The sequence below is a fragment of the Equus caballus genome, chromosome 28 (assembly GCF_041296265.1).
Source record: "Equus caballus isolate H_3958 breed thoroughbred chromosome 28, TB-T2T, whole genome shotgun sequence".
In the NCBI taxonomy this organism is placed as follows: domain Eukaryota; kingdom Metazoa; phylum Chordata; class Mammalia; order Perissodactyla; family Equidae; genus Equus; species Equus caballus.
Genome location: NC_091711.1, coordinates 17,452,363 through 17,466,309, shown reverse-complemented (window position 1 = coordinate 17,466,309; position 13,947 = coordinate 17,452,363). Strand labels below are relative to the sequence as shown.

At 34.1% G+C, this 13,947-nt stretch overlaps 1 protein-coding gene across 16 annotated transcripts in view; it reads right to left on the bottom strand.

The window, feature by feature from the left end:
* LRRIQ1 (leucine rich repeats and IQ motif containing 1) overlaps positions 1-13,947 on the bottom strand; it is a 214,479-nt gene that overhangs the window by 13,837 nt on the left and 186,695 nt on the right. For 12 of the 16 annotated variants that reach the window (XM_070254620.1, XM_023631410.2, XM_070254613.1 and 9 more), the window contains one exon: positions 8,993-9,113. In XM_070254620.1, the coding sequence (XP_070110721.1) occupies positions 8,993-9,113 (121 nt within the window). The other 4 variants (XM_070254616.1, XM_070254619.1, XM_070254612.1 and 1 more) reach the window with 2 other exon arrangements.

Below are 13,947 nucleotides of genomic sequence, written 5' to 3'. Positions count from 1 at the left end.
GCTTTATGAATTACTTTCAAGATAACTTATTTATTAAATTACCTTGTAGCTGTAGGTTTTGTACCTAGTTCTCTCTTTAATGTATTTAATTTCAAGTTTATAAGCAACAACTTCTTTCTAAAAAGTAAACATCTGGCTAAAGATTAAGCTAAAGGTCATTTCCAAATGCTACTCTATGAAATGTTGACTGGGTTCTCAATAGAAAATGGGATATTTTTCTTTTAAAAAAAATGTATTGGGACATTAAGATATCAACTACTAAGTATTTACAGTAGGATATTCTTAAGCCAAATTATTTCAGTAGACATGTTGAGTTTCAGAATCACTTCTAGCTTTTTAAAATTCAACTTTACTTTATAAAATAGCTGCAATTTCTCATGGATGATAGAATCTTTGGATCTTTACTTGGAAAACATCTAAAGGAAAGATTTACTTTTTCCCCATCTTAGTTGACTGCACTTAGCTAAAGTAATTAGAGACAATTTAAATAAGTTTGAAATCAGGGTCATTTGGAAATATTCTGGCATGGAGAAAATTTTCAGTTACAAATATGAATTTTGTACTATGAAACAACAGAAATAATAGCTTCTGTTCCTTTTTAATTGGGAAATTGTCATATACAAAGTTTTATTGTTCTAGTTGCAGAATTATGAAATTTTAAAGCTATAAGGACTTTTGGATCTCTTTAGGTTTTTCTCTTTTTTCCCCCTTTTCTCACATGAGTACAAAATATGCATTTATATAGTCATCTAATTTTCACCATGATATTTTCTAAATGGACAAACCAAACATGAAATATCTCATCCAAGCTCACAAAAACATATGTATGAGACAGGGGATTCAAATTCAAATCTGGCTTACTCCAAGTTTCCTTCCAGTATGCCAGGCTTCCTTTTACCTACTAAATTTATAAAGGAGTTCTAAGTGACTTACCGAGGTCACAAACAAGCTGGTGAGGAGCCAAGCCAGAACTAGAAATTGATTTCCCAATCTCTCCACTCATACTCTTACCATTACCACACTGTCTCTCACTATGTTGAAAAATGCAATTGCCATATTCACCACCTCTCACCTCTGTACTTCATAACTCCAGTTTAGTAAGGGCTATACTATACTTTATTAAAGTCATTCCCTAGTCATTTTCCCTAGTTAACAACATAGTTTTATAGGCTGGAAGTAGCATATAAATCTTAGAAGAAAGAGAAAAAGAATGATGGAACATTTTCTTAACAATTTGAGATCTTATTATATGTTTCCTCAATTTTTCTCAGTGGTGAAAAATTCTTGGTAATTTTTCTCACTCAAACGCATTTCCTAGACTAAAACGTCATGAATAAAATAATACTAGGCTTTAATTTGGTCCAAGCTGTGAATCTCTTCTAAAGAGAATAGTGAGTCCAATTTACTTTTAGAAAGATGTTTTTCATACACATACTTAAAATTCATATACATATATAAATTATTATATTCAGATAGTAATTCAGTGCATGCATATGTGTCAGTTATCGATTTATTGCCTCTTAGCAATGAATACACCCTTCATTACATGTTTTGTGATTAAAGAATTCCTTGAAGCATTTCTCCTTTGAAGTGAGATATGGTAAGCTTTCTCAGTAGAGGGTGCTGGAGGGACACTGCCTGAGGAAGGGGCTTTGCACTTACTGGCATAGGTGGGGTGGGGTTGGCCTGGTGGGTTTGAGGACCTCTGATGCAGCCTGCCTGAGCCACAGGCCCAGAACGTTATCCCTCTGCCACCTTGCAGCTTTCACCTAGTGAGACCTGTGTGCTGTCCTTTCCCCAGGGAAACAAAAGCCTGCTGCGCCTTCTGCCTTATCAGGGCCCCTCTCACTGCATGCCCATGTTCCTGATTGCTGTCACCTGTTCCCACTCCTGCACTCCAGAGCGTGTCCTATTGTTTGCCCAGTAACTCCAGACCAACTTTGGTCTGGCCAAACCAGGGAGCTTCTGTGCTGACCTCTGGCTGAACCACACCTTCTCTAGTGAGGTCTGAACCTTCCAAGTTTGTCCTTTGAGTGCTCCCCCTCAGCCCTAGGGTAGCATAGAGCGTTTCCCCATATTTTGTAGCTGCTCCTTTGGCATAGCTAATAATACTTAAACTTTCCCTGTTTAACCTACTATATGAGAGCCACCTCTTGATTGGACCCAGATTGTCACAGCATATATTTATGTAGTTTATACACTTCACGAAGGCTGGAAATATGCTAGTGTTGCTCAGCACTCTTTCCCCTGGATAAAGCACTGGCCTGTCACGGAGCACTCTGTAAATATCTTTGAATGAACAAGTGACAAGATTGGCTTCATGTAGGCTGGATCCATGGGAACCTGCATCTAGTGATTGTGTCATTTCAAAGACTCACCTGGAAGGAAACCCTTACCATTTGCATAGATTCTGCTCTTTAATGATAACAGCACCAGGATTTTGGACAGGTCAGGTGCTCTTAGAAGCTTTGCAGACACTGTTGAATGTCAATCTTCCTTCCTTTGTCAGTACAGCCTGCCTCTCACTATGGAGCATGAAACTGTAGACACTTTCTTTTCCAGCCCTCAGGCAGCTAAAGGATGGCCATATTCATCCACGAATTCATTCATCAAATAGACATCAAAGGACCTACCATATGCCAGGCAGTTGTTCTAGGTACCTAGGAAACTTCATTAAATTCCCTGCCCTCCGGGAACATACATGCTAACAGGGGAGAAGGACAATAAACAATAAACATGAAAAATTAGTACCCACTTTTGTGACCAACAGAATCTGAAAGGAAGTCTGTTTAGCGCTTCTGAGAGAGATTTTCCTCCCTGAGAGAGGCTAAACCCTTTAAAATCCCATCTTCATGTTGATTGAATTCCATAATACAGTGATATTTATAGTATGTTGCAACCTTTCTCTGATATCTGTAACCGTTAAGCTAAACCTCACACCACAGTTTGGAGAGAAGGTCATAGAATGTTAATGGAATTGGTTTCCCTTGTTCTGGAGAAGACAATATCCATTGAAAAATAAGGTGATATGAATATCATATGAATATGATACAGGAAGAAAAGCAACAGTGGCTGATATATTCATTTATTATCTTAATGTAAGTGACTTTTATGTGCTAAGCACACACAATTCATCTTTGTACTTTCTTTTTGTAAAGGAAATCATAATTTCTAATAGTGTCTTTTTGTTCCGTCTTTATGTTGAGATAGATGGAAGCAAAACATTTATGGTGCAGAAAAGTTGGATGGGAAGCAACTGACATATTTACTCTAGGAATCAGAGGACCCAGATTTGAGTCTCAGCTCTACAGCTTTCTGCCTCCTTAACTCTTGGCAATTTACATGTATAAAATTGAAATCTAAATCCTACTTATTCCAAAGTAAATATCACGCAATAGCTGGCAAGGAAAACCCTTCTGACCTTTTCTGTTTGCTTTTTTTTCTTTTCTTTTTTCCCTCCACTTTTTTAAGACTTTATTTTTTTAGAGCAGTTTTAGGTTCAGAGCAAAATTGAAGGGAAGGTACAGAGATTTCCCATATAACCCCTGCCCCCATTCATACATAGTCTTCCTCATTATCAACATTCCCCACCAGAGAAGCACCTTTGTTACAAATGATGAACCTAAATTGACACAACATAGTCACCCAAAGTCCATAGTTTACATTACAGTTCTCTTTTGGTTTTGTACATTCTATGGGTTTGCACAAACGTATAATGAATGACATGAATCCATCATTATTATATCATACAGAGTATTTTCACTGCCTTAAAAATCCTCTGTGCTCCACCTATTCATCTCCCCTCCCCCTCAGCCCCATAGCAACTATTGATATTTTTACCATTTCCATAGTTTTGACTTTTCAAGAATGTCACATAGTTGGAATCATACAGTATTTAGCCTATCCAGACTGGCTTCTTTCACTTAGCAATGTGCATTTAAGTTTCCTTCATGTCTTTTCATGGCTTGGTAGCTCATTTCTGTTTAGCACTGGATAATATTCTATTATCTGGATGTACTACAGATTATTTAGCCATTTACCTCCTAAAGGACATCTTGGTTGCTTCCAAATTTTGGCAATTATGAAAAAAGCTGCTATAAACATTTATGTGCAGGTTTTTGTGTGGACATAAGTTTTCAACACCTGTGGGTAAATACCAGGAGCGTGACTGCTGGATCACATGGGAAGAGTGTGCTTAGTTTTTTAAGAAACTGTCAAACTGTCTTCCAACGTGGTTGTACCATTTTTTATTTTCACCAGCAATGAATGAGAGTTCGTGTTGTTCCACATCCTTGTCAATATTTGGTATTGTCAGTGTTCTGAATTTTGGCCTTTCTAATAGGTGTGTAGTGATATCTCATGGTTTTAGTTTAGATTTCCCTTTACAGTAAGTATTGAATTTGAGAGTGTTGGTCTTCCAACTTTGTTCTTCTCTTTCACTATTGTGCCGGCTATTCTAGGTCTTGTGCATCTCCATCTTTGTACTTTCTTACTGGCCTACATAGTGCTTTACACATTGTAGGCATGTAATGGCTTACTATCATGATGTGTGGTTTATACAATGACCCACAGATGCATGCAATAATATTTAAGTTTGAAGTTTACTCAATGAGGGATTATAAATGCATATTATGTATATATACTGCAGCTATGGACAAATCAGATATCCATATATTTGTGTGTATATACATACAGAGACATACATGAATATAAAACATGGTGATAATTCTTGATTTTCAAATTTAAAATTATGTTAAAATATGCTTAGTAATTTGGAGAAAACTGTAATGGTCATCTTTGGAATCTACTTTTGCTTGAGCTAGCACTTTCAGTCTCTCGATCTGCATATATTATTGAGTATTGACATCCAGTAAACGATTTCACTTTGTATTGATAACCAAAATTAATCTTTTTAATAAAAGCTGTAAAATTATTGTGTTAATATATTGGCAGCATTACATAACGTCAGGACTGCCTCAGAACACCTTTCCTCAACTGATCTTAAGCTTTCTAAAACACTAAGGGATTTTCAGAAATCTCTATTAGTTATTGATTATCAGTAGGAAAGTCCAACTCCTCCACTTTACTTTCAAACTTACCTGAAACTAGGCTTCATTTTTAATCCAACCTTATTTTACATTACTTCAGTATGTGGAACTTCTGGTCCAGACAGACTCCTCAATGTTCCACGAACGTATATTCATATTTTACCCTTTGCCTTGTTTAGATGGCTGCTTCTATGTCTTTCCTTACTTAAACCCCAAATATCATTCTAGGGACAAGTCAAGTCTATTGCCTCCAACAAGCCTTCCTCACCCACTTCAACTACTTTAGCGGCTTCACTTCTGAGAAATGTTTTTTAACATATTCAAAAAATTCAGTTCCATATTAAAAAGGCTTACTTTTCATGAGAATTTAGACATGCTCAAAGCAGAAATTGACTTTGAGTTGATTATGCACCATCACAGAGGTATTGTGGAGTCTCAATCCCTGGCTAACTTCGAAAGTAGAGTGAGTTCTGGGAAGTGCAAAGATGAGCAGGAGGAGGTGACTGGAAACCTAAACTAGGTATATAGTGAGCAGTGGCCATTCAATAAATGGTTCTTGAGTGGTAAGAACCACATTAATTATGTTCTACTCTTACCAACGAAGCTGTATATTTTAGTCTATGAAAGAATAAAAGGCAATATAGCACTGGGTTTGGAATAAGAAAAGATGGGTTCAAGTTGCTGCTTTCTCTTGCTAAGTTTTTTGTGCCAAAGGCAAATTAAATAAACTCTCTGAGTCTCATTTATGTTATCTGTCAAAGAAAAATAATCATTATAAATAAGAAAAGATAATGAAATTTGTAAAGCTATAAATTGCTATAGTAATGAAATTATTATTATTGTAATGCATACTTTATTTTAAGTATTAAGTGGGAAAATTGAGAAAACCAAACCGTTTAAGAAAATCAAATATTTTGTCTAAATATTATCTAACTGAGGAAATGTCTTGGCCCATTCATTTTATAGATGGCAATTTTTGAATAAGGATGTGACATCTTTCATCTCTTTTAAACCATAAGATAGATTAGAAAGCTAGGAAGGAGGAGCCTGCTGTGGCTTCTTGTAAGAGAGCAGAAAGACTTGAAAGGAAAGGGACAGAAAACAGGAAATTCTCTAAGAAAAGACAATATTGCTTGAGATGGTGGGTATGCTGAAAGTATGCTGGTTCTGGTATTATTTGACACACAGGAAAGGAAAATAATTCTACTTTGGAGTTTAAAATTATGCAACAGCAACATAAAACACATAACAATAACAAACACTATAAACAAGTACTATTCTTTAGCCCTTGGTATATGCTAGGCAATATATCACATGCTTTATGTATATTTTTACTCATTTCTTTCTCAAAACTTTATGAGATAGACATTATTCCCATTTTACAGAAACTCATTCTTAGAGGTTAAATAATTTACCCAAGGTCATACAACTTATATGTCATGGTGGAACTGGGATTTTAATCCTGAGTTTATCTGATTCCAAAGAATACATGTTACAAATATTATAGCAAGCTTTGAAAGAAAAATATGTAGAAAAGTTCAAAGGCTCAAAGAGCTTTATAGCTGCAGCCCATAAACTACTCTCTAGATTTGGCTTGAAAAGCTAAAAGAAATACTTTAGCTTTAATAAGGTGACAAATTTTTGAGAGAGAGAGAGAGAGAGAAAGCTGGAGGAAAAAGAGCTTTCAAAATACCAGAGCTGTAAGTGGTTGGCCCAGGGCCATGAAGGCCAAGGACCCAAGGACTTTGATGGTTAAAAGATTTCTATAGATAATGGGCTAAGCCAAGTTTTTCAGTCAAGCCACTATTAAGAGTAGGTTTCTTACAGGTGGAACTAGTTAGCCCATGGGCCTAGATGCTAAGACTTCTATATCTTACCTCAAATGATTCTTCCTTTACAGCTACGTGTAGGTGGCAATTATAAAGAACATTTATTAAGCACTTATTTTGTGACAGATATTGCTCTAAATGCTCTACATTGATCCAAACAACAACTCTACAAGGTAGGTACTTCTTTTATCATTCCCATTTTAAGGATGAGGAAATTAAATCATGATTAAATGCAAGCAAACTGGTGTCAGAGCCCACACTCTTTATCATTATATCATGCAGACAGCACAGTAAACTAGGAACTACAGTCATCAGGGAAGGAGTATTTTAGTCATAATCATTCTGCTATTTAATAAAAGCTATTTTTCTAAAGTGGCTTGTCTCAAATTGTCACTTAGTGAACAGATTTAGTGATTAGTAGAGTTTGTAATAATGTCCCTTATTGACAACTAATTGGAATTACAGTGAGAATGGCCTTATTACAGTTTCTTAGAGAATGTGTTAAGAAATGAACTCTACACAATGATCTTGTATACTCTAAAATCTATGATTCAATGACACGTAAGTGAAAGATGAAGCTTGTGCATTTCATGATAGTTGCTGATATATTGACCTATTTATGTTTTAACATTTAGATGATATATTATGAACAGAAGCTTTGATGTTCTGTAAAGCGACGGGCAATGTCTTTGGTGGTGTTTTATTTGTTTTTTTTACCCACACTGCTTGAAAGAAATATCATATGAGTTTGTAACATGCAATGCTTAAAATGGATATAGTGTTATTATTATGTGTGGCACAGGTTGATTCCTTCTGAAATGTAATGTATATTTTGAAAATTGATGCAATTAACACATTATGTTAATAATGCAGAAAATCTATATTAGATGAATAATTTTACTTGGGTGATAAACCTAAAATTATTTCTTTCCTAACCATATTGACTAGATTTTGTGACAGATTCTATAATCAAGTAAGGAAAATTCAAGCACTCGAAGAACTTTGAATCCTGGGAAATATTTTTAAATTAGATATATTAAAATTATTATTTCAAAAGAAAATTAAAGTTTATCAAAATTAACTTGATGTATTAATGGATTTAAGTGATTAGAATCTACTAATGCTAAGTATATGAATAAAAAGTAAAAGTTAGAGAGTCATTTTGGAGTTTTCATTTATCTGGAGAGCACCATCTGGACCACTGAATATTTCACATTTAATCAAATATTGACTTTGTATGTGTATAACTATAATATCAGTGAGTAATAAGACTTTTTCAAGAATAACTTAATACTGATAATAAAGTGTAAATTAATGTGTGGACTTTTGAAGCTCACTATACTTTGGGGAACTTAACAAAATATGATATGAAAATAAAACATCTTTATACTAATATACCACATTTTAGAAGATTCTTCAAAATCTCTAGGGTATGTAAGTTAAATGAAGAATTTGGAAAAATTAGGCTCTGTCACCCCCCAATACCACAAGATATAGATATTATTTAAATGTTTACCTTTTTTTCAGAGTTAATAACTGCAATGCAATTCTCCCCAAATTAAAGGTAATAAATGTATGTGACAGATTTATAAATGTAAAATGTCATCATTAATAAATATAAACTGTCATCTGTTCAATAGAAATAGTTTTTAAAAGCATGGTTTTGACAGCATACCATTATTATCTAAAATACGTTATGTTAAAAGAATTTCCTTTAAATAGTAACTTTACCTACAACATCTATTAAACCAATGACAAAAGGCCAAAATACACTACTTTGATATATAAATCCAACTTTTTACAATTAGCCTAAAAAATCCTTTTAGAACTAAATGATCAAAGAATTCAATATGATCCATGGGGGCAGGGAGTAGACCACTGAGTCACAGAATACAAGCAAAATAAAAACTGATGCTGTTAATTTTAGAAATAATTTAATTTTGTTTACATCAAAAGAAGACATTTAAAGAAAGAAAAAAATTCAAATACTCATTTTTGGGCAGTTCTGGTTGCTGGCGTCCTTACCCCCTATCTGTAAAAGAATGCTTGCTGGCGTTAGGCTCCATCAATTCATTTGTGATTTCTAAATTAATTCTGAAGGAAACCACAACTTACTTGAAGATCCCGCTGAGTGTCTGTGTGCTTGATTTTTTTTTTCTCTCTTCACAGACAAAGCGCTTCCACTGGTCATGGAAAGAAGGTCTAAATCTGTGTCTTCTCTGCTTACAAGTCTTGCCTGGGAGCAATAGGAGAGAATGTATACAATCATGAAACAAAATATGGCATTTTCTGAATGCAGCTCACATTACCCCAAATAAACAAACAGGCTCTGTCAAACAACCGTCTTCAAAATGATACCACAATCCTTTATTGCTGCCCAGGCAGAACAAATGCACTATGTCAAAGCATTTTTTGCAAATAGGAGCCGATTTTAAAATTGAGCTTTGCTATTTGAGTCTGTACAACAAAAGAAAACATTTTAGTAGAGTAATTTTGATGAAAATCAATCTTAAAGGCAACTGATGAAACTTTAAACAGCTTAACATCACTTATTTACCAAGTATATTATTTAATTCTTAATTGAATGTTAGAAGTGTCATATTGGATTATTTTCTGCAATATTTATATTTTACTCCTTGTAAGTATATCTTCTCAATAAAGTTCCCTGAAATGCCTTTCATCCCATATTTGTATACTACAAAGTCACAAAAGATCTCTACCTTCTCATTATAACCATTATTAATATAAAAATATCACACATTAAGTCTAATTTGGGGTTAATGGTAAATATATACAAATTTCAAGATATTTTAAGGACATAAGAATTAGATAATTTATTTCATCTAAAATTACCATCTGAACTTTTACTACTATCTTGGGCTGAACCTAAGAGCTGAAAGAATTGCTTCTTGCCTATAAAATATTGTTTTCCATAATGTCTAATATCGTTAAGTAAGGATTTATCAAGACTCAGTCCTGAAGTGGGGGAAATGCCACAATGGAAAGCAAAGCAGCCTCAGAGTAGGTGGGATTTAGCTCAAACCACAGGATGCTTGAAATCCTGTGAGAAAGCATTGTCCTTAATGTTTGATGTGAGAAGAATTTAAATAGAGCAAAATAAAACCATAAAACCATCAACGTGGTTAAAAAGTTGTCTCCATATGATGAACTACAAAAACTTATGAAATGAAAATCTAAAGATCATCCTCATGGATTAAGAAGATGTGGTGTATATATACAATTGAATACTATCCAGCCATAAAAAAAGAAGGAAATTCTGCCATTTGTGATGACATGGATGGAAGCTGAGGTCAATTTGCAGAGTGAAATAAGTCAGAGAAAAACAAATACTATATGATTTCATTGATATGTACAATCTAAAAAGGTTGAACTCATCAAAGAGAGAATAGATTGGTGATTGCCAGGAGCTAGGGGTGGGGGAAATAGGTGAAAGGGTACAGACTTCCAGTTATAAGATGAGTAAATTCTGGGGATCTAACGTACAGTGTGGTGACTCTAGTTAACAATACTGTATCGTATACTTGAAAATTGCTAAAAGAGTGGCTCTTAAATGTTCTCGCCACGCACACACACATTAAAATCATCCTCTTTCAGATTTAGATCTTTGCCCTTCTCCCTTACATTCCCCTTCCTACCCTTACAAACATGAGCTCTCATTGTTAAGTAAGCAAGTTTGCTATTGCTGAACTCAGAATAGAAATACAATTCTATAATGTTAGTTACTTTTTGATGTACCTAGCGAAGTGATACAATTGCATTGTAAAAAACCTCAGTAGAAAACTGTTTAAAATGAAATAAATAACAATTGGCTTCCAATTTACGCTTGTGATTAGTTTGAAAAATGTTACACATTCTTTCTGAATTTTATTTCAATTAGTACATAAGAGTACATGCCTAATGTTCCCATTAGAATAGTTCTATCAATACTAAGACTTAAAAAGAACCAGTCAAGAATAAGGGGGAAATACCAAAGCAATACCACAGTTTTGGTGAGACCAGTTACAAAACAAACAGAAACATGTTAACCGCATAGGTGACCCTGCTGCTGGCTGAAGAGGCTTTAACAATAAGCCTCAAGATTTTAAAATCAGATTTTATTTGCTTCAATTAGATTACATAATTTCACTGTGCCTATTTAGAAAGTATAAATCCCACCGTCCTTCAAATAAAATGATACCCATATGTCAAGAAAATATTTGTGAACACATGCCTTCCAAAAATCTCGCTATCATCTAAGCCATTAATGTCCAAAAGATTGTTTCTTCAGAAATAGAAAACAATTAATGTCAATTACTAATTAGACCAGATTATAACAGGGAATCAAATTTAGAAGCGAAATTTAACAGGAATTCATGATTTCACAATGGTGCCACTCAGCAGTTTAAATTCCAACCTAGAAATTTCATAAAGGGGCTAGTGACAGGTCCATTATCCCTCTGACACAGCCACTTGTGCATTAATAATCAGATTCAATTCCTGAAAACATCGGCTTTCAAGTTGAACATCATTTTTCCTCGTACTGTTAATGAATAGATAAATCATAAAAATACATCTTTTCTCCTATAGCACGCGAAACGGATATATGAGAACTAAACACAACTGATCATGCTTTTAGCTCTTATTCTGCCAAAGCACGTTTCATTCTAAAGATCTGCAACATTAAACATTTTGTATGATTATAACACAATAAACAGTTTTAAGTTAATGTTGGATAAGAATTTTCTTATGTGCAATTCAACAGCAAATATTTATTAAATAGTAATTTTGAAAAATTCTCATAGGTCTTTGTTTTTGAATAGCTCAGATTTCTAGCACCATCTACAAAGTTTGTAATTTTTTCCCTATATTTTCACAGTGAAATCAGGGGTATGAATTTTGCAACATGACTTCTAAACATCTGGATCCTGATTCATCTCCAACCCAGGCAACTTAATTATAAATAGAGGATCTCTCTCATTTAATAAAGAATAAGGAGTTCCCCTTTATTCTGCTTTTATTTCATAAACAAGATTTTATTAAATATTTATTTTAAAAGTATTTTTAGAAGGTAAGACATACTAAATAGCTTACATAAAAATAAGTATCTATTTACTTATTATCCAGATTTTTCAAAAAGCAAAATAAAATTATACAAAGCAAAATCAACTTATAAGCTACCTTGTAGTATTTCTACATATAAATATTTAAAAAATTTTAGAGTGTTATTTTCAAAATTAACATAAGCGGTATCTTTTTTTTGCAGCTTTTTTTTTTACTGTACATTGTATCCACAAGATCTTAATTTAGTTCATTCATTCATTTTAACTGTTTGAATAATATGCAAATTGTTATAAAATTATTGTAAATGCTATGAACATACCACATCATTATACCAATTTCTAAACATATAAGTGATTTTAAAGTATTGTTATCTTTGGTTGCAGAAAGCTGAGTTATGCATAGCTCTCCATTCGTAACACATTTTCACCAGTGCACAAACCCCTTCTCTTACATAATAAGGCAGAATCCTTGTTATATAATATATGTGGGCATGGAAGGCACTGTAAATGTTTTATAGAGCTATAATTTACATGAAATGAAATGTACAGACCTTAAACATGAAGTTCCGTCATCTTTAAAATTTTTATTTTGAAGTAATTCAAAACTCCCATAGAAGTTGCAAAAATTGGTTCTGAGAGTTTCCTGTATAGGCTCTACCCAAATTGCCAGAGTAATATCTTATATAACCAAAGTTTGATCATAAAACCAGGAAACTGACACTAGTGCAATAACATTACTAAACCACAGACCTTATTAAAATTTTACCAGTTTTCATATGCACTATTTTTTTGGTTTGTTTATACTTCTTTGACATTTTATCACATGTATAAATTCATATAACTATATGAATCAGGGTGCAGAATGTTCCATCTTCTCAGAGAAACTCCCTTGCTCTCCCTTTAGAGTCATACCCTCTCTCAACCTAACCACTGGCAACCACTACCAAGTTCTCCATCACTATTATATGATTTTTGAGAATGTTATGTAAATGAAATCATACAAAAATGTAACCTTTTGAGATTGTCTTTTTTAATTCAGCATAATGCTTTTGAGATCCATCAAAGTCTTTGTATGTATCGAAAGTTTGTTGCTTTTTATTCTTTTCTCTTGTATATCTACTGTACGTATGTACCACCATTTCCTTATCCTGTCACTCATTAAATGAGATTTGGGTTGTTTCCAATTTTTGGCTATTACAAATAAAACTACTGTGAACATTTATATACAGGTTTTTAATTGAACATAAGTTCATTTCTCTAGGAAAAATGCTCTGGAGCAGCATTGTTGAGCCATGTAAATGTCTATTTAGCTTTATAAGAAACTGACAAATTTTTTCCAGGGCAGTACCCTTCTCAGCAGCAATGTATGAGAAATCCAGCCGCTCCACATATTCGCCAGTACTTGATATTGTTAGTATTTTATTTTAATCACTCTAATAGGTGTATAGTGGTATCATATAGAGGCTTTAACAACTTCACTAGTGATTGATTAATGAGGTCTAATATCTTTTCATGTGCTTATTTCTATCTGAATATTCTCTTTGGTGAAGTATCTATTCAAGCCTTTGCACATTTTCTAATTACACTGTTCAATTCAATTATTTTTTACAGATCACTACTGTGATGGTCAATTTTATATGTCAACTTGACCACATCACAGGATGCCCAGATAGTTGGTTAAACATTATTTCCGTGTGTGTCTGAGAGGGTGTTTCTGGATGAGATTAGCATGTGAATAGGCAGACTGAGTTCACCAGATTGCCCCTCCCCAATGTGGGTGGGAATCATCTAATCCGTCCAGGGCCTGAATAGAATAAAAAGGCAAAGGAAGGGAAAATTCCTGCTCTCTGCTTGTCTGATGGAATTGGGACATACATCTTCTCCTGTCTTAAGACCAGACCTTCTATGACTGGCACGCCTGGTTCTCAGGCCTTCAGACTCAGACTGCAACGACACCACCAGGCTCTGCTGGGTCTCCAGCTGGCAGACAGCAGTTCACGGGACTTCTCA